General features: G+C 38.3%; 1 protein-coding gene across 5 annotated transcripts in view; it reads right to left on the reverse strand.

Annotated features, from left to right (window-relative positions):
• Nucleotides 1-215: 215 nt before the first annotated feature.
• LOC143987702 (scavenger receptor cysteine-rich domain-containing protein DMBT1-like) overlaps nt 216-21,894 on the reverse strand; it is a 136,272-nt gene continuing 114,593 nt past the window's right edge. For all 5 annotated transcript variants that reach the window (XM_077486641.1, XM_077486642.1, XM_077486640.1 and 2 more), the window contains 8 exons: nt 21,513-21,530; nt 21,271-21,424; nt 17,976-18,193; nt 16,712-16,850; nt 13,820-14,040; nt 11,580-11,755; nt 6,317-6,705; nt 216-1,494 (listed from right to left, as the gene is read on the reverse strand). In XM_077486641.1, the coding sequence (XP_077342767.1) occupies nt 1,242-1,494; nt 6,317-6,705; nt 11,580-11,755; nt 13,820-14,040; nt 16,712-16,850; nt 17,976-18,193; nt 21,271-21,424; nt 21,513-21,530 (1,568 nt within the window). In that variant the 3' untranslated portion in view covers nt 216-1,241. The remainder of the gene's footprint in view (nt 1,495-6,316; nt 6,706-11,579; nt 11,756-13,819; nt 14,041-16,711; nt 16,851-17,975; nt 18,194-21,270; nt 21,425-21,512; nt 21,531-21,894) is intronic.

The raw sequence follows: 21,894 nt of genomic DNA on the forward strand, positions 1-21,894 counted from the left end.
CCCGATCCCGCGAGCCGACGTATAGCTACGACGGTTCGCGGGATTGTGCCAACCTGCTGCAGTAAAATGATGGTGGCAGTTGGCAAGCTGTTAAAGATATACAGGAAATGCCGGAAAGATTTATATATTTTTTAAACCACAGGCTGTCTTTGAAAATCAGGAACATCTGCCAATAATAATTTGTCCTACAAAAAAGACAGACAAATGTAGAAATATATTGTGTAAAGTAAATGTATTTAAATGCAAATTTTACAATTGATTATTTTGAAAATTTCTTCAAGAAAAATTATTATTTTTTTATTATTGGTTAATTATTGGTTAATATGTTTTTTATATGCAATAAATGATGATACATGATAAATCAAGGTTAATATGAAATTCTCTAGAAAGCAGGAATCTAGAGAAGAGGACAGTAGGGAGGAATTCAATCGTCATGTTAGTTTAACTGTCTGGTTACATACTGTCAATATTTAAATATGAATTTCTGATGTGATCTGGTTTGCATTGCATAGATACATTGGTCTGGCTTGGAACATACCCATGAAATTTCTGCTGAATCCAAGAAGTAATACTGCAGTCATTTTAGCTATCTTCCTGGTGCCATGCTGACTTGCTGCCCTGGTACACAGTAACATGGAGTACATCACTACTCCACCTCTTCACCTCATCCAATTGGAGAACACTTTGTATTCATGTAGAACAATTCAAGGCATTCACTGAATGGCAGCCATGTGGCTATTATGCAGCAGGGCAGTAACTCGGCACAGGACCTGGAATACTGCAATCGCTGTAGTAACAGTGATTTCTACAGCGATTCTTCACTTCCACTGCAGTCCCACAGGTATGGTTCATGCATACTTACATTGGTCCAAACTGGGAAGATGTAACTATAAAATACAAACCATATCTGAAATTCAGTTTTAAAAAGGCTGAGTCTATTGTGTTATTAGACATCAATAAAAGAAAAATGCCTGAGGTTAAAGTAAATAAAAGGTATTATTTATTGTATTAAATGCTTAGAATTGCAATCCATTGAGGTTACCAATTTATTAAGTTACTTTAAGGCGAAACTATTTAGCATAAAACAAATATGTAATCCCCTTATACCTTATCATATAAATCGTATCATTGAAAATATCATTCTAAAATCAGTGATAAACTGTGTAATATATTTATAATATATTTATAAGAATATTTAAATGTTAATTAGTGGTGCCTAGTAGTACACACATTTAAAAGGTTTAATTTTTTTTAAGTTCAATTGGCCCAACCATAGCAGTAAGTTGCTCAAAAGAAGAAGATGCAGCCCTTTTACGTCTCCTTATACATCCTTGGTAACAACGGGAGTTATAGCTGTTTTTGTTGCAAACTGTTAATTTACACTCCAAGTAGACTCTGGAGAAATTCTGTACAAAACGAAAAGCGCGGAATCCAAACCGAATCTGATTTGAGTAATATGTTGGGTAGGTCAAATAAGTGGAATCTTTGATGCATCTGAAAACATAAGAAACACAATTGTAATATTCGTGACTATTTTTTTACAGAAACTAATAAAAGTAGGTTTTAAAAATAATTTTATTTTTTACATGAAAAAATACAAAATGCAATCCAAAGGCCAATCCCATTAAACAGATATAAATAAAAGTCAATTTTAGTAAAATTTTTGACTTTGCAGCACATCCTTAATTGTCTCTAAAGCATTATACCTAAATGGGAGATCCATCCAAGAGTGCCTCAAACATGTAACTGTCTTAAAACCTCCTATGCCTCCCCAGCTGTCGACCACTAAATAACACTTAATGTATTCTTAACCCTTACCCAGTTATGGTTGAAACCTCTGTTTCTTTTTTATCTATAGCCTTAACAAAAAACAATCCCTCATCATAATGAGGAGATATCTCCTTTTAGATTGTTATATCCTTTTAGGTTGTTATTATGACAATGGACATCAGGATTAATAGAACTGGTGAATCTCAATCCTGTGAGAAAACACAGACAGAGGTTCTCAGCCTCACATTTTCTTTCCAAAACGTAAAAAATAAAATAAAATAAAATGTGGGGCTTTACATACTCATTAACACTTAACCTAATGCAACAGTTGCGCTATCTCTAACCATTATTCCATACCTAGTTTTGAACTAAACCCATTAACTTCTTAACCACCCTGGCTGTATGATTATGTCAGATATTTGATTAGAATGTAAGCAAGCTGTACATGGATCCTGCAATGCAATCCTGAGTGTGGCTCGGGGTTACTGCTTTTGGTAATGAAAATTCACTCGGGAATACCGCCAGGAAGGTTAAACTAAGTCTAAGTATATATAAAAAAACTCTACTGAAAAATGTTTTCTTTCCATGGATTTCCACTTGTGAAATTAAATATTTTTGTTGTTTGCTGCAGTTAATGGGTTATTTTGTAACAACTAGAGTAGAAAATGAAAATAATTTGAACTCACTTGTAAAATCAGATCAAATTTGAACTTCAGGATAAGCAAATATTGTCTAAATACAAGAGGCCTCTCCAGTGCATAAACTTTCCTTTGTGCAGCAGCTTTCTTTAAAGTGGTTGTAAACCCCTTGCAACCACTTTAAACTACAGGCAAGCCTATAATTAGACTTACCTGTACCTACACTGGATATCTCCTAAACCTGCACGGTTTAGGAAATATCCCTGTATTTGCCTGTGCCGACGTCATGCGGCACATGCGTACTTAAGCCAACTGAAGCAACGGCACGTAAGTGCCATTGCTTCAGTTGTACTGTGCTGTTCCCGGTGGCTCCCATGCATATGCGGGAGTGACATCATTGTGGCTCTGGCCAATCACAGTGCCGGAGCTGCGATACCCGGAAGTAACCTCTGGGATAGATGTCGCCGGCCGGAGGGGGAGACGGCTGCGGGGGCTTCATTCATGGGTAATTCATTCAGATTTTTTTCCAGGAGGGTTTACAACCACGTTAAAGAAGACCAGTCACTACTGCTACAGGTAGCCCGTAGTGGGTGGACCTGCTGGGTCCTTCCCACAGATCTGCTCTGAGCACAAGGTATGTGCAGCCCAGTGCTGATTTTACTGCAGCAAAGTAGATTTATATAATTTATATAATTTGTGACATTTTGTGACTATTGGTGAATACATTTAAAGTTACTTGGAGGAATTAGTATAGTTTGCTTGTTCATTAACCACTTGCCGACCACCTTCTGCATATATATTGCGGCAAGGAGGCCTGGCTGCGCAAAGCAACGTACCTGTATATCGGTTCATGCATGTTATAGGGAGCATGGGAGTGGAAACTCGATGTCCACCAGCTATCCGCAATCTCGATGAAGAGAGGCAGAATAGGGATCTGCCTATGTAAACAAGCGGGTCTCTGTTCTGACACATACTGAGATCTGCTGTTTCTAGTAATCATGAACAGTGATCTCTGTGTTGTCCCAGTAAGCCCATCCCCCACACAGTTAGAACACACCCAGGGGACACAGATAACCCCTTGATCGCCCACCCTAGAGTTAACCCCTTCCCTGCCAGTGTAATTTATACATTGATCAGTTAATTTTTTTAGCACTGATCACTGTAATAATGCCAATGGTCCCCAAAAAGTGTCTCTTGGGGTCAGATTTGTCCGCCACAATGTCATAGTCCTGCTAAAAATCGCAGATCACCGCCATTACCAGTAAAAAAAATATATAAAATTCCATAAATCTATCCCATAGTTTGTAGACGCTATAACTTTTGTGAAAACCAATCAATATACGCTTATTTTTACCAAAAATATGTATCAGAATACATATTTCCCTAAATTGATAAAGGTTTTTTATTTTTTTTGGATATGTATTATACCAGAAAGTAAAAAATGTTTTTCAGTCTTTTTTGTTTATAGAGCAAAAAATAAAAACTGCAGAGGTGATCAAATACCACCAAAATAAAGCTATATGTGGGAAAAAAAGGGCATCAATTTAGGATGGGTATAGTGTTGCATGACCGCGCAATTGTCAGTTAAAGCATCGCAGTGCTGTATTGCAAAAAATGGCCTGGTCATTAAGGGGGTAAATCCTTCCGGGGCTGAAGTGGTTAATGTCTGTTACACCCATTGCTTTGTTAGTGAGGATTTTTGCATGTTGCACTGGATTTCTAAGCAACTTGGGCCTTTTACTCAGTACTAATGTATGAGTAAAATATAGTATATGAAAGAAAAAGTCTTTTTTTTTTTTTTTGGAAAGGACATGATTTTTAAGTTACCCACCCTATAAAAAACAGCAGTGAAACTGACTTGGCACTGAAGGAGGCAAGAGCCAGAAAAGTTTATGTGTCAAGTGGATGTTTGGTGCATATACAGGCTTATAACATTATGTAAATATTCCGATTTGTAATATCGACAGGCTGGAATAAGAATATTATTATTAATAATATTTCTCTTATTATAGCATTTTACAAAATTGACCTGAATGATTTTAGTTATTTAAACGCAAACTTTATAAGGGATGAAGCATGTCATTACAAAATTGCAGCTCCAGTCCAGTCTGTCCCTACAATAGTAGATGACTGCTATAGTATCTGCCGCTGCATAGGAGGACAGATTTTTACTCCCCAAAAAAAAATGTCAGAATAATGATGTGAGAGGATCTGTATGATATTTGCGTACCCTGCATATGTATTAACCACTTCAGCCCCGGACCATTTTGCTGGTCAAAGACCAGACCACTTTTCGCGATTCGGCACTGCGTCGATTTAACTGACAATTGCGCGGTTGTGCGACGTGGCTCCCAAACAAAATTGGCGTCCTTTTTTTCCCACAAATAGAGCTTTCTTTTGGTGGTATTTTATCACCTCTGAGGTTTTTATTTTTTGCACTATAAACAAAAATAGAGCGACAATTTTGAAAAAAACGCATAATTTTTTACTTTTTGTTATAATAAATATATATAAAAAAATGTTTTCCCTCAGTTTAGGCCGATACGTATTCTTCTACATATTTTTGGTAAAAAAAAAATCGCAATAAGCGATTATTGATTGGTTTGCGCAAAAGTTATAGCGTTTACAAAATAGAGGATAGTTTTATGGCATTTTTATTAACAATTTTTTTTTACTAGTAACAGCGGCGATCAGCGATTTTTATTGTGACTGCGACATGGAGTGGATACCCTCTTTTTCAAGGCATCCAGCTCCCACTTCCTCCCGGGGCTCTGCAGCATCAGAAGGAAGTTCACCTCTCCCCCCTCCCTCCCTGCAATCTTCTGGGACACATCACAGGCCCCAGAAGGTTGTCCAGCCATTCACAGTGTGCAGAGTGGCTTGTGCATGCGCAGTAATTGCCCGGCTGTGATGCCACAGCTGGGGCGACCACAGTTACAATGCCGGCTCCTCAGAAAGGAGGGGGAGAGGAGCAGGGCTTTTGTTCATCTGCATTGCTGGACTGTAGAACAGGTGAGTGTCCGATTATTAAAAGTCAGCAGCTACACTTTGTAGCTGCTGACTTTTAACTAGGTGGGACTCTGCTTTAAAGTAAAATGTATCGTTTTACCTTGAGCTTTACCATTTCACTATATTACATAAAAGTCAAACTAACATGATATAATTTAAATCACATAAATACATTTAGTGGTAAATATATGATGGTGCACAATTATATAAATGTTGCTCTGGGAAAAATGAAAGGAATATGAATTATTTCAATTTTTTTAAAAAGAAAAACTAAGAATTAAAAATATACAATATGTGTTTACATTTTCAACAAAATGTGTGTATAATGTGCAGAACTGAGATATCGCTAAAAAATGCTCTGGAACTCAAGGGGATTTAAAAAGAAAAAATCCAGGGTACTCAAATAGGTAAGATTCAGATTCTTATAAATACCCATTACTGACTGACTTCACGTAAGCCTAATGTTTAATGATCAAATTTAACAACCTGTAAAATATCTGTTTAAATTCCAAATATTTTTTTACTTTAATTAACATTATTAGTAGTACAGTATTGTATTTACAGTGTTTCTTGCTTTGAAATAAATAGAATGTATACTATACAGTGTATTGCAACATGAATCAGACAATATTAAAAATCAGTGAATGTGACCTTCATCAAACATTTACTTCTGGCTAATCAAACGCTGGCATGTAATACACATACCCATGAAATATTTATTTGCAGTGAATGTTTGATGAATGTAAGATTTATTATTTTGTACAATGTATTCTACTATTTTAAAGGAAAAAATGGGTGGGTTTACAATAGTAAAAAAAATGGTTGACCTAATTTGCCTAACAATGTTTAGATTCTACACAAACTATACAATTTGTAGAGAAAAATAAAAGGAGTATTACCCATTACGTATTAAATCATAAGTCTTTGTCACAAAATCATTGGGATCAGGAGAAGCCACACATGTGTCCACAAACAAAGTGAGATTGTTGTCAGATGAATGCAGTGTAGCCTGGAGATACAAGTTTTGGTTTAATTCCACATAATATGGATAATCATACACTGGATAGGTAAAGTTTGATGAATGGTAGAAATATAGTGAAGGACGGTACAGGCCATATTGTGTCAATGTTTGATTTGCAACTTCGTCCGCATGATACATAATGTTCACCATGGTGTTTTGGAACATCTGACAACGGATATTCAAGTTGAATGTTTTCTTGCGTTCAATAATTTGATCAGAATGACGGCCACGCAATGTATTCGAATAGCTAATCGTGTCTCTCTCACCCTGGAAAAACAGAACAGGCTTTAAACAAACTTCTGAAACTGGTATACATTGTAGACTTCAAAATTATTAATAATTTTCTTTTATGGATGAAAACAACACTTTATCATACAAAAGAATTTACAAATTATGGTAAATGATTGTATAAACAAAATCTCTGCTGAGAGATTACCATTAGTTAAATGTCAGCTGTGTGGTAAATGTAGCCTTTGATATTGCAGACAGCAGTATTTTACTCCATAAATCTGATGTTTGGATTAAAAAAATAGGAAAGGTCAGATAATTTTCCACAGTCTGGTTGGATAAAAGTATTCTCTATGATAAACCCTGTATTCAAGGGAAGAGCAGTGAGGAGAGGAAAATGTCCCACTCAGTTTAGGAGTCAGAGCTCAAGAGGATGAGATTAGTGGATAACTCAGCATTTCATAACCAACCCAAGATTGAAATATTGTTTAAAATGCACTTATCCTTTAAGGCCCTTATCTACACAACCATTCATTTACAATGTAGTTTGCAAAGTGAATTTTCACCACATTCACTAAAGCTATGTGAAAATTCCCTTGCAAAGTGAATAGCCTGTTTGTCTTCAGTAAATCAACCACTTAAGCCTCATACACACGATTGGATTTTCCGACTGGAATTATGTGATGATAATCTGTTGGCGGAAAATCTGACCATTTGTACACTCCATCGAACAATTGTTGTTGAATTTTCCGCCGACAAATGTTGGATGGCAGGCTTTTTCCAGATAAATGTCTGTTGTCGGATTTTCCGAGTGTGTGTACAAAAGTCCAAAGTACAAATACACACTCTCGGAAGCAAAGACGGAACACACACAGAAAGTAAAAACACACACTCTCGGAAGCTCCCGCAGCAAAGCATATGACATAATTGGTCACGATTAATAAAGCAAAAAATTCCTGGACTGGACCTTGGTCAAAACAATCACTCCAAAGCTAATAATAAATAACACGTTATCTCCTCCGAATCTGCAACATGGCTGGTTGACGAACTGCCGTTCAGAAATTAACTGAAAACCGCAAAAAATGAAAAGCGCGAATCAACACTCACCAAATCTCTACTAACACGAAATTAGCAGAAGGAGCCCAAAGGGTACAGCTAAAGAGATGAAAAACCACGTAGTAACGATTGACTTCTGGCGTTGAAATATTGTCACTGACGGGATATACTTGCTCTATCTGGTAACTCGGGTTTAACTTTAATTTAAATCATTGTTATTCGCAGATGGAGGGGGTAGCTGGTGGCAATCTCCACCCCCTCTCTGCACAGTAGTTCCTCTTCTTGCAAACTTTTTTCCAATACTCAATTCAATATCCCCCCCCCCAACCCTGAGACAGCCCCTCCCTCCCCCTCATAGTTCCTTTTCTTTTACCCCCCTCTCTTTTTTTTTCTCTCTTTTCTCCCTCTCTAAATTTTATTTTACTTCTGTATCCCTCCTTGACATCTTCTTGTTGTGCTTCCATTCCCTACAGGAGCTATAAGGCACTATAACAAATAAGTAAAAAAAGGAAGGGAATCGCTAACACTGACAGTCGTTATTTCCGTGACTCACGAACCAACTATAGTTGGACTAGTCATCGTGCTCCAGTTAAATCGTGAGTCTCAATAGATACCTGAATCAATGCTTGATCACAAGGGGGAATACAATAGGGTATATTTCCCTAGCAATAAGGTTGATGTAAAAGTGCACATGATTCCCCCCCGGGAAAGGACCTGGTCTTTATATAATGTTGAATATACCTATCCCTGTAAGCCCTTTACTCGTTTTGGTTTGTTGGTCTTAATAGACACTGCATTTGTACATGCCTACTCAACTACATGCCGTGTTCACTATTGAGCAATGTTATTACACTTTGTCTATGCAACTTGATTTTGTGTATTGCTAAAACAGTATAATAAAAACTATTTGGTTAAAAAGAAAAAGCACGTAGTACATCACTACATTCGTGTTTGTTGGCCGACAATTCCTTGCCATTTGTATGCAAGACACGTTTCTGGCCAACGCTCTTCAGACAAAAGTCAGAGGTTTTGTCTGCGGAAAATCTGATCATGTGTATAAGACTTTAGAGTCCAATTGAACCTGCAGTTTAAATCAGCTAAATAAATCCCAGGTGCATCAGAACAAAGGTGTTTCATGTCTTACAGTTTGCAGTTGCTGGATGAAGTAGAAAAGTCTACCTCTGTCCAGGAGCTGCAGATTAGGAACCGTATGCTGTGTAGGAAAGCAGTGGTCTCATTGCAGAGATCCAACACTCCCCCTAGTTAGGCCTAAAGCTCTACAATCAGAAAAGTTTATGCCCCTCGCTGATTGGAGAGCTCTGGTTGTAACACAACAGTTTGCTCACAGAGAGCAAGGTTCCCACTCTGCTGTATGGTGGCATGGGACAGGCTTTTCTACTCAGACCATAAGATTTTGCATATCTTTTGTTTTGATTCACATGGAATGTATATAGCTAGTTTAAACTATAAATTCAATTCAGCTTCAAAAAGATGTATAGAGAGTTATCTTTGACTGTCTGTATGTATGTACACATCTCTATTTCTTCTGTATACATTTGTTACCCTATTTTTCTGTTTCATTTTTGTATGTCTTATTACACGTTTCTATGTGTGTTAATACTATTCGCTGGAACCTGTAGAAATTAAAATTAAGACAAACAATTGCCTAGCACTACAATATTACTTGCATGCATTTTCAAATGCCTAAATAGAAGAAAACAGACATTTCCCACAGTGCTGCTGTGCAACAATGTGAATGTACTCCATTGAAATTAAGATTTTTTTTACACATGGATTGCAATTTATTTGTAGAAAAATACATAATTTTACTGTAGAAAAAAATGTATTACTATTAATGATTTGTAAATCCCGTCGGATTTATTTTAGCAAAAAGCCATGTAACAATATAGTTAGTAAAAAGTCATGATTTCAGCTTAATACATACTCTGATTTGTGAAAATTCAAGTGTGCTAAAGAATTTTTGTATTGTTCTGTAGCTGGCTCTGCTCATGTGTACCTTTACTTTTGCTTGTTATAAACTGATCTGAGCAGTTGCATAATTGCGCTTTTGGATTTGGCCATTGAGCGACTCTGGGTATTTAGTGTTCTGTCATACTTCTAGGGAATATGAGGTTATTTCTAAAATACATCTGCACTCAATTTATCAATTATGTATACATATACACACACCGAGTTTGGAGTGCTCAGTTTAGAATTAAGGACCAAACTTTGGGAAAGCCTCACTCTACAAACTTTTAAATTAGACAAAGCCATCCTCTTAAACTATTACTGCGTGTATCTCTTTAGATAACCCATAGTGCTCTGTGAATCATTTGTCATATATTAAGTGTTAGGCATTTCCCCGTTCTGCAGCTCTATGACATGATCGCGGCACACCGGCGGACATCAACTATACGAGTGCCGACGTATATCAGCAAACAGCGGTCGGCAAGTGGTTAAAGTGGTTGTAAGCCCACATGAAAATAAATAAATAAATACAAAAAACCTGCAAGACAAAGGCATAATGTGCTAGTATGCATAGCATGTATGTAATGTAATGTTATGTAATTATGTAATACTCACCTGAGATCGAAGCACCCACTGCGGTGCCCGTACACAGCACCGACCAGTGACATTTCTCCCCGGAATTACTTCTGGGTATTGCGGCTCTGGCCAATCACAGCCCCAGAGCCACGATACCCAGAAGTAAGAAATTACATCACTCCCATGCACGTGGGAGCCACCCGGCAACGGCACACTCACTGAAGCAAAAGGCACGTACGTGCTATTGCTTCAGTGCGCATGTGCCGATTACGTCGGCATATGCAGATACAGGGGATATCTCCTGCAGGTTTAGGAGAATCTGGGGTAGCTAACAAGTAAGCCTTATTGTAGCAAAAAGTGGATTGTTTACAACCACTTTAGGAAATGCTTATTTTTATAACAATTTTTATAACAATTATAAACCAATTTATAAAAAACATCAGTTTAAAAACGTAAAAGGTTAAAAAAAATGAACCCCAAACTATTGTAACGCTCCTTTAAGTTTTCGCAAAGGGTTCTAAAGTGCATAATATAGTTTATTTTTTTTCTTGTCAAAATAACTATATATATTTATATATGTATCTTTCGATTAACAATAAACAGAAAAGTTCTGCGCAAAGTACGACAGTAAAGTTAAGCTCAAATTAAAAATACTGAAACTAAAATCTTGAGTTAAAAATGTGCATTTATCTTGTTTCGCTGTATTTAGGAGCCCTCCCTATAAGCGCCTGACCAAAAACTATGTGTTTTCTATAAAACATAATCTTTTACTTATTTATATAATTTATTTTTTAAATTATTTTATTTTTATTATTTCTTATAGTCCTATCTTCTTCAGCATGATCCCTGTGATTTAGAGCTAGAGCCCTAAATGCGGCAGAGCTATCTAAATTAATGGTAAGACTTTTCTAACTTAATATTCTAATGAACAAAGTAGGATATTATCATAATTTTTTACAATAGTTTAAATGGTCTTTAAGTCTACAACAGCATAGAGTTGAGAGGAGCCTCTCACGAGAAATATTTATAGACTGCCATTGCTGACATGCTCATGCTTTAGAAAATTGTGACTTTTCTTTTACTTTTATTTGCTGCATGTTTGCCCCAGGATTGTGGATCAGAAACACATAGATACAGCGATACAACTAGCATTCTCTGAAGAAGGTCAGTAATGGTATCCTATCTTTGTCAGGACACGTGATTGGACTGACTTTAAACTATGTAACTATGAATTCTGCATTTGCTTTTAAATAATGACATCTTAGCTATATACTTGTCAATTAACTTTGTTCTCCAGGTTAAATCTAACATACCTGTTTGACTGTGCCACACTGATCATATGGAATGTAAAATATTAGCAAATTTCCAGATCTATAAGGTCGGCATTGTGCATCATTCAAAAATATTTCATTTGTGGAATATCCTAAAGACTGCAAGTACTGCACTGAGACCTGTGCTTCCATGAGGTCTGACGAACAATAAAGTATCACTATAAAAAGATAGATGTTAGAAATTAAAAAAAACTGTACATTAATTGTCCAAAACAAAATCAGAAAAAGACACAGACAGGCACATGCACATATTGCACATACAGTGCCTTGCAAAAGTATTTACCCCCTTGGCTTTTTACCTATTTTGTTAAGTAAGGGACAATGTTGTTGAGAAGTACAAGTCAGGGTTATAAAAAAATATCCAAATCTTTGATGATCCCTAGGAGCACCATCAAATCTATCATAACCAAATGGAAAGAACATGGCACAGCAGAAAACCTGCCAAGAGACGGCCGCACACCAAAACTCACGGACCGGACAAGGAGGGAATTAATCAGAGAGGCAGCACAGATACCTAACGTAACCCTGGAGGAGCTGCAGAGTTCCACAGCAGAGAATGGAGTATCTGTACATAGGACGACAATAAGCCATGCGCTCCATAGAGTTGGGCTTTATGGCATAGTGGCCAGAAGAAAGCCATTACTTTCAGCAAAAAACAAAATGGCACGTTTTGAGTTTACGAAAAGGCATGTGGGAGATTCCCAAAATGTATGGAGGAAGGTGCTCTGGTCTGATGAGACAAAAATGTAACTTTTTGGCAATCGCATTAAAAATGCTATGTCTGACGCAAACCCAACACATCACATCTCCCAAAGAACACCATCAGCAGTCGGGAACACCATTCAGCAGTCGGGACTGGGAAACTGGTCAGAGTTGAGGAAAAGATGGATGGTGCTAAATACAGAGATATTCTTGAGCAAAATCTGTACCACTCTGTGTGTGATTTGAGGCTAGGATGGAGGTTCACCTTCCAGCAGGACAATGAACCCAAACACACTGTTAAAGCAATACTCGAGTCGTTTAAGGGGAAACATGTCAATGTGTTGGAATGGCCTAGTCAAAGCCCAGACCTCAATCCAATAGAAAATCTGTGGTCAGACTTAAAGATTGCTGTTCGCAAGTGTAAACCATCCAACTTGAAAGAGCTGGAGCAGTTTTGCAAGGAGGAATGGACAAAAAACCCAGTGGTAAGATGTGGCAAGCTCATAGAGACTTATCCAAAGCAACTTGGAGCTGTGATAGCCGCAAAAGGTGGCTCTACAAAGTATTGACTTTAGGGGGGTGGGGGGGGTGAATACTTTTCAATGCACTGTATAATAACCATAGATTTCTTGCAGCAAAGCCTCTATTTTAGATTAATAAAAGTAAAAAATGGGTATCATGTTACAAAACTTTCCAAGAATTATACATCAATTTTGGGTGTAATATAACAGGTTAAACTAAAAGCTAGCCTCTCTAATATGTACACAGAATACTGTGAATAAACCTGTACATGTGAGTTGTCAGTTCTTATCACCTTACTTTGCAACTAGAGAAATTGTATTCTATTTTAGTCGAAGCAGTATACATTACATGTTCTTGCTAGTCCTTGTAATGGACTGTGGGCAAAGACAGCGAATATGGTAGGACCCTACAACTAGAATCCCAAAAAGATGTAAGATTCCAGTGAGTAGACTAACCTATGTGATCTCAGCCACTGGCACATGTACCCTTGGGAGTACCTCTGTTGAAATAAGTTCATAATAGCAGTTTAGAATCTCAACAGATAATAAATCACACATGGAATGGATCTCAGTATTTTAACATTAATTAAGTTAAGAAACAGTGGTCAGTGGACCAAAATAACACATATATGTAAATAATAAGTCATGCATATATTTTTTAGTGGAGGGGATAAAGTAAGGTTAGTGTTCAATTTTATTAACTGTCTTGTAGCCACTTCCTGATTCTTCAATTAAAAAATCTTGCACTTCTATTTCACGTTCCCAGACAGCAGCCATGTGCTTTTAAGGTATTAAACTATCCTAATGGATCCACATTGGTATCTTGAGAGAGACTGGTAGGAGAAAGGCTTGTTGCAGGACTGTGTCAACTAAGCAGTAGAAACATAACACTGAGATGAGTTATTAGCATTTCCAAGGCACCTCTCCACTCAAAATACAGTCCTTATTTAATTATCACGGAACTTTAGATTATTAGTTTACAACACACTGCATCATTACCACTTTGATTATTTTGTTGTATAGAGCCGTAGTTAGCATGAAAACCACGGACATAATTGCTGTTGCTTCCTTTGCTGGTGAATACAACACTTAGACTGTTAGATGAGGATCTGAATCTGTGTGTTCCTGTTCCACAAAACTTTCCCAATAATGGCGAGCCAGCAGGTGTCCCATCATACACAGACACAGAGCCAGATGAACAATAAGCAGAATTTTCAAGCCTGGGAAGGTGTAAAGATAATACATGGTAAATACCAAGACTCTTACAGCAGGGAACAGCAACCTACACTGAATAAAGGTATTTTACATACAATTAAGTTTTTTATTGTATTAGCACTTTTTCAGAGTTGACAGATGATCATTTTTCAGATCATCAAGGTGTAGTGCCTTATCTTGATTATGTCAATAAGAGCAGACATTGTTAAAACATTACCTAAATGGCCTAGATGAGTACTACATAGATGTGTTGATGCTGAGCTACAGTGTATTAAAAAAAAAAGTCTGGAATGCCTAGGGCATAAATTAGATGCTGATGGTATCTATCCAAATGATGGAAAAGTAAAAGCCATTACATACATTTTTATTTAGAAAATATAGGCGCACACAACTGCTATAAATATTATTTTACTGCATTTTTTTCAATCTGCAAATCTATTACTTCCTTCCTTGTAGTCATTATATCAATATTGTCAAAATGAAGTGTATTTTAACTCTGTTTATTGGGGGCATAAATTATTATTGTTTATGTTACCGTCAGTTTTTTTTTTTTTTTTTTACTATAACTATATGATGATAAATCATGTTTTAAACAGGTAGACCCTTCCACTTGGTAATCAGAGAGTAGGAAGTGACTGCAAGAAGTGGGTGTAATCTAATGCCGTGTACACATGATCAGACTATCTGGCGGAGTTAGTCTGGCGGACAAACCACCGTAAAGTCCGCCGGACTGTCCGAATGAGCGGACCTGCCCACACATGTGACTTTTCCGCCATACTTTTGAAATGAACAGACGTGCCCACACACACGGAGGAAAGTCCATTCATTTTGAGTGCGGCTCCAAGTAGTCCGGGACTAGCGAAGGAAGCTTCGTTGGCCCCGTCACCTGGTATGGAGTTAAAGGGGAAGCCCTACGCCGAAAAAACGGCGTGGGGGTCCCTCCCCTAGGTCCATATCAGATCCTTATCAGAGCACGCAACCCGGCCGGTCAAGAAAGGGGGTGGGGATGAGAGAGAACCCCCCTCCTGAGCCGTACCAGGCTGCTACATGGGGGGTGCTTTAGGGAAGGGGGGCCGCGTGGCCCCCCCACCCCAAAGCACCTTGTCCCCACGTTGATGAGGACAAGGGCCTCTTCTCGACAACCCTGGCCATTGGTTGTCGGGGTCTGTGGGCGGGGGGCTTATCGGAATCTGTGAGCCCCCTTTAATAAGGGGGCCCCGGATCCCGGCCCCCCACCCTATGTGAATGAGTATGGGGTACAATGCACCCCTACCCATTCACCTGTTAAAAAAAAAGTAAAAAAAAACACACAAGGTTTAAAAATTGTTTATTGCACAGCGACGGGGGTCTTCTTCCGTCTTCGGGGGTCTTCTCGCCGGACTCCTCCACCAATTATGTCCCCACCCATTATGATGTCACAGTCCCAGCATCCTCTGGGACTGTGACATCATAATGGGCGGGGACATCATCCGCCGATGTCCCTATATAAGTCACCGCACGCCGCGTGTCTGTCATTGTGGCCAGAGACCGTGATGAGGCAACAGTTCAAGAAGGGAAGAACAGAAGGTGGCGGCGATAGAAGACCGGGCCACCACTTGTAAAAGAGCTAGAAGAAGGCACGGAGGCCTGGCAAGAAGAACCGAAGAGGGGGACAAGACCCCCGAAGAGGGGGACAAGACCCCCGAAGTCGGAAGAAGAGGGCGGCAACAAAGAAGAAAGCCGGGCTCCTCCGATAGTCCGACGAGAAGACCCCCGAAGACGGAAGAAGACCCCCGGAGCTGTGCAATAAACAATTTTTAACCCTTGTGCGTTGTATTTTTTTATTTATTTTCACAGGTGAATGAGTAGGGGTACATTGTGGCCCCCTTCCCAAAAGCACCCCCCATGTTGAGGGCACACAGCCTGGTATGGCTCAGGAGGGGGGGCACTCGTTCATCCCCACCCCCTTTCCTGACTGGCCGGGTTGCGTGCTCGGATAAGGGTCTGATATTGACCTAGGCAGGACCCCCATGCCGTTTTTTTCGGTGTAGGGCTTCCCCTTTAACTCCATACCAGGTGACGGGGCCAGCGACGCTTCCTTCGCTGGTCCCGGCTACCTGGAGCCGCGCTCAAAATGAACGGACTTTTTCGCCGTGCGGGAAAAGTCCATTCATTTCAAAAGTACGGCGGGCTAGCACACACATGACCGTATTGTACGCCGGACTGCGAGTGGACATATTTTGGTGCAAAACTACTTTCTTAGTCCGCCGGACTTTTGGTAAAAAAAGTCCGCCGGAGCCCACACACAGGGAGATTGTCCGGCGGACTTGAGTCGGACTTTTCCACCGGATTGTTTGATCGTGTGTTCGTTTTCAATAGAGTAAACAGTAGGTAAGACTTTAAAATTACATTTGCTAAAACTCTTGCACTGTATATAAATGACCAGAACAAGATTACTTTATTTTTCAGCAAAAGTGGAGTTACAGTTTAAGGAAGCTTCTGCCCCTAGAATGAGTTTCAAGCTTTCCTTCTAATATAATTGAATCTTTTCTATTTCATAAAAATATAACCTCTGAATAATTACGGCTTTGTGAAAAGCCTTTAAACTGTAAATATATTTTGTAGACTAAGACAGCATTATAGTGCACTATGATGAAATAGTAATTGTGAAACTCTTATTTTTTTTCTTGAACTTACACAACATCATTGAAGTAGATCTCAATAACGCTGTTTGCGCTTTGAATATGCCAAACACAGTCAGCAGGGCTGCGTGAATATGGATAAGATGGGCTTTCAATTACTCCCCATGGATATGTTAGGATTCCACCACAATTAACTGAAATAACATGGAATAATAAATAAATAACATAAATAAAGCTGGGTAAACACAGTGCAGTAAAATAGAGTGTTAAATTTAACTTTTCTAATTTATCTCAAACGGCGTCAATAACCTAGAGCAATGTTTCTCAACTCCAGTCCTCAAGGTGCCACAACAGGTCATGTTTTCAGGATTTCCCTCAGATGAAATTGCTGTAGTAAATACTAAGGCAGTGAAACTGATCAAATCATCTGTGTAAAATAAAATAAAGCCTGAAAAAATGACCTGTTGGGGCGCCTTGAGGACTGGAGTTGAGAAACACTGACCTAAAGGAAATGCAACAGCATTTAGCCACAGAAACCAGCATAACAAGATGCTGTGAGTAAGTACTGGGTGTTTGGAAGAAGTAACCTGCACATGCACAGAACTTACTTGTTTGCAGGCTTGCAGCTGTTGAATGTAAGTAAAACTATGTATTTTCCAATGACTATTCTTTAAACAAAACCTCTTTGAACCTCTTTGCTACTTTTATTTACATTTGGTAAAAAAATACACATTATGCTCACTTTGGATATAAGTGTATGATGTATGAAAGGTGTGTAATAGGAAAAAATCAAGCACATCACAGACACTGATCATTCATATATCCAGTACAAACTTGAGAGTGAAGCAATTCATTTCCTGTAACAGAATTTTCAATCATCATCCCAGAAAGACTGAATAAAATTGCAAATAAACAGTTCAGTGAAGGTTTTACTGTACAGTGAAGCTATAACCATTTCCTCATTCAGTTCTACATTTGCACATTCCTAAAGCAACCCTAGGCCTGCAGTGTAGTGCCCATATGGTATCTAGGCGTGATGGAACCACAAAAAATACCATGGTAGAAAGTATTACATAAATATAAAAATCAATGTGAACAGCAGCAGCTAAAAATTGTGAGATATGCACAATTCAAACAAATGGAATGATAGGCATGATGGATTTCAGAATGATGGGTAGAGACAGAATGCTGGAATGAGTTTGTAAATATGTTCATACTTGTATTCCTGCTGTTTAAATTACTTCAATAAAATGTTACCATTTAAAGTTAATGAAGCAGTGAAACTGTGGTCCTACACATTATATGCAATGTCACTGTACCTGGTTCGCTGGCATTTTTAGATGATGAGGAGTAAAATGCTTGGAATCCACTTCTCTGCACACTACTATCAGTTCGGAAAACAACACCCATCACATTAGAGGAAGACTTAAAAGTAGAGTTCACAGATGAACAAATTTTTCCTAGGGGTGAGGAGCTCAATGGCAAGCCATCATATATTGTCACAGAATCATAGGAGCAAGAACTTGTGTATTCCAGGCTGTGATAAAAGTATAAATTAAAGCTTAATTTTCATTTATTGTAGAAAATAAGAGCATTTACAATCAGATTGCATTGTTATAAGGAATGTATGGGGCGCACTCTGTACTTTTCAACAGGGATTTCCAATCATGCATATTTATGTCATATCATATTAAGAATTATTAATGTATATTAAAATAGGAATTAATATCAAATAATATTTATTCATATTAACCACATACTGACCGGCGCACGCCGATGTACGTCGGCAGAATAGCACAGACAGGCAAATGGGTGTACAGGTAAGTCACTTTAAATTTTCCCCCATGCCATCACATGCACGCCGCCGGTGGCACGTGCGTGCTGCTGGTGGGATGTGTGCGTGCCGGTCGGGACCTCCGTGAATCCGATCGTGGGACCCGTGATCGTCTCATGGGGAGGAAGAACGGGGAGATGCTAATGTAAACAAGCATCTCCCCGTTCTGCCTAGTGACAGTGTCACCGATCTCTGCTCCCTGTGATCATAGCCAGGGCCGTTTTTAAGGCAGGGCAAAAGGGGCAGCTGCCATGGGCCCTGTTATTGTTGTGGGGCCCAAAGTAGCTGCCTCATACTTGCCAACTATCCTGGTTTAAATTCCCTCGTCCTTTGAGGTTTTAGTCCTTTGCTGTGTCCCAATATCTCAGTGTGAAGTGCTGCTACTAATGCTGCCCAGCTCTGCCCTAATGTTGTGTACAGATGATTCACCTGCAGACCCTGTGTTTACATGTAAATTACCACCATTGATATGAAAATAGCGGTGAAATTCATATGTAAATAGCGGAGGCCGGCAGCATTCATATGTATATCATGCCCCCCTGAGGTCATATTCACAGTAATCTCTAACAACCAATCAACAAGCAGAAATCAAGGGCTGTAACCTCTAGCAACTAATCAGTGAGCCGTAATGTGTGCTGTAACCTCTATCAACCAGTCAGTGAGCGGTAATGATACACTGTAACCTCTGGCAACCAATTGCCTGATCTGATTCAATGAACTGATTTTGAGTCTAGCTGCTAATTATTGTATGTCTCAGAGCAGGTGCAGAGCAAAAGTGTATGGGGAGGGGGGGGGGGGGGCCCAAGAAAAGTTTTGCCCAGGGTCCAATCAATATTAAAGACAGCCCTGATTGGAGCAGAGATCAGTGACTGCCAACTAGTGGTTAACTCCTTCACTGCCAGTGTAATTTGTATAGCACTGATTGCTGTATAAATGACAATGGACCCAAAAAATGTGTCAAAAATGTCTGAGGTGTCTGACATAATGTTGCAGTCACATTAAAAAAAAAAAAAAAAACGCTGATCGCTGCCATTACTAGTAAAAAAATAAATTCTTAATAAAAATGACATGAAACTGTCCCCTATTTTGTAAATGCTATAACTTTTGTGCAAAGCAATAAATACTCGCTTATTGTGATTTTTTTACCAATATGTAGAAGAAAACGTATTGGCCTAAACTGAGGAAAAAAATTGTTTTTTTTATATATTTTTGGGGGATATTTATTATAGCAAAATGTAAAAAATAATTAGTTTTTTTAAAAATCGTCGCTCTTTTTTTGTTTATAGAGCAAAAAATAAAAACTGCAGGGATGATCAAATACCACCAAAAGAAAGCTCTATTTGTGGGAAAAAAAGGACATCAATTTTGTTTGGGAGCCACGTTGCACGACCGCGCAACTGTCAGTTAAATCGACGCAGTGCCGAATCACAAAAAGTGCTCTGGTCTTTGGCCAGCAAAATGGTCCAGGGCTTAAGTGGTTAATACAAAATTTACACAATATTTCTTTCAGTATAAATTTACTTTTAGTATACATTAGTGTACAATAGAAAAGTATGCCTCAAAAAAAAAAAAAAGTTTATCTCCTTCCTACTTTATTCCACATTTGATGAAATTTCTTTTAAATAAAAGGCAATCGAATGAAGAAATAAGCACATTTTCCCAACTAGCATTGTCTATTCAATCAAGAAAAGTTATTCGGTATCAATAATAGGGTTCACTATTATCTGGGGCATTTCCTCTAACATTCTGTCAAGGGGTCAAGGTTTTATTACACAGGAAGTGAAGAAAAATCTGCACAGGGAAATAAATAATAATTAAAAACTTACAGGACCCTCCAACTTAATTGAAAGAAGCATTTTGCTTTCTGTAAGGTTGCTGTTGAAATGTTTCTTTTTACTTTGTGTTTTGTAAGTAATAAAGGGAAAATCTAACAGAGCCCTGGCCAGCAATAAAACTTAACAAGGATTCTAATCTTTCCCCACGCTACCCTAAACAAAAAAAGTTGTGGCTATAAATACAACTTAAAGTAGAACTACACTGCATCTGAGCACCACAAACCAAAAACGCAACTTAATTTATTTTTAATTTTCAAAGTAAACTCATCCATCAATCCATGTCTCCTTTCTTTATTTTGCTGAGAAATCAGTTTAAAAAAACACCCCTAGCATTTCTTGCAGATGATTCATGAAGCATTTGTTCCTGAAATCCATCTATCCTTAGTTGAGGCATGCAGGCAGGTGGGTGTGCTTAACTGTGAAAACCCCTTCTCCCCCCCTAAAGACTTCTGGAGTGTATGACATCTTTTGTCTAAGTCAGAAACCAAGAAGTAACTGAAGAAATCTAAAAAAAAAAAAGCTTAAAACAGGTAAATATGATATACTTTCCTATTTATTTACTAATGCTAGCAGCGTACAAATTTAAAAATCATCAATGTTGATTGAAAGAATGAAGTTCCACTTTAATTTTGTCAGGGTGGACTGGAAGTAGAGGATACAGGCAGTCCTCTCATACCAGGCCCTGGGTCTCATGGGGTCGGCAGAGGCTGGAGTGTTTAGAAGCTTCTCCCCTGGCAGCCGTTGTTTATAGAAACCATATAATGTTTTGGGATGTTAAGATCATTTTTGTAAAAAAAAAGAAAAAAAGAAGGTTCAGGGTTTGTTTTCTTTTAGCAAATATACAACCCACAAAAGTACACAATTGTGTCTCTGTATTTTCTGGCTAATGCTTTGGTAATTATAATTATGGTTTTATATAATTCAGAGACTGATTTAAATACTTACTCCATGTAGAGGAAAGATAGATCCACTGTGTGCCCGGGCAAGACTCTGATTTCCCATATGCACAATGCATTATTGGGGTAAAGTCCTGGATAAAAAGGACTAGAAAATACTCCTGATGGATAAGTTAGAACTCCTCCACATGTGTAATTTGGTGCTGAAATTACAAATGTAAATGACTATTTATACATTTCTGCTCAGACTGGCATATCACAAAAGCACTCAAATGCTGTCACCTTACTCACCTGTTGTAAACCAGTGTTCTATGGAATTGGGTCAAACCATAATATATGAAAAAATAAAAAAACACAATACATTAACAAAGCAGGATATAGGTTGATTCATCTAGGCATTTTTTTGCATTTCATGTAATATAAGTATCATTACATTTTATACAATGTAATCAGTGGACATGCTGACAAACATGCTGGTGTATTAAAGGTCAACAAGTAAACCCTACAGGGCAATTAACTGAACATAGCTAAGTCTATGTCACATAATAAGGAGTGGACTCTATTTTCCCAACATCAGAACATTTAGAGGAATGGTTCCACAAAAACTCTGACATACAGGATGAGAAAAATGGCCCAACTCATCGGGAATCTCGCAAATACTGAACAAAGCGCT

The sequence above is a fragment of the Lithobates pipiens genome, unplaced genomic scaffold (genome assembly GCF_037356315.1).
Source record: "Lithobates pipiens isolate NorthernLeopardFrog02 unplaced genomic scaffold, aLitPip1_a1.2 Scaffold_18, whole genome shotgun sequence".
NCBI lineage: Eukaryota > Metazoa > Chordata > Amphibia > Anura > Ranidae > Lithobates > Lithobates pipiens.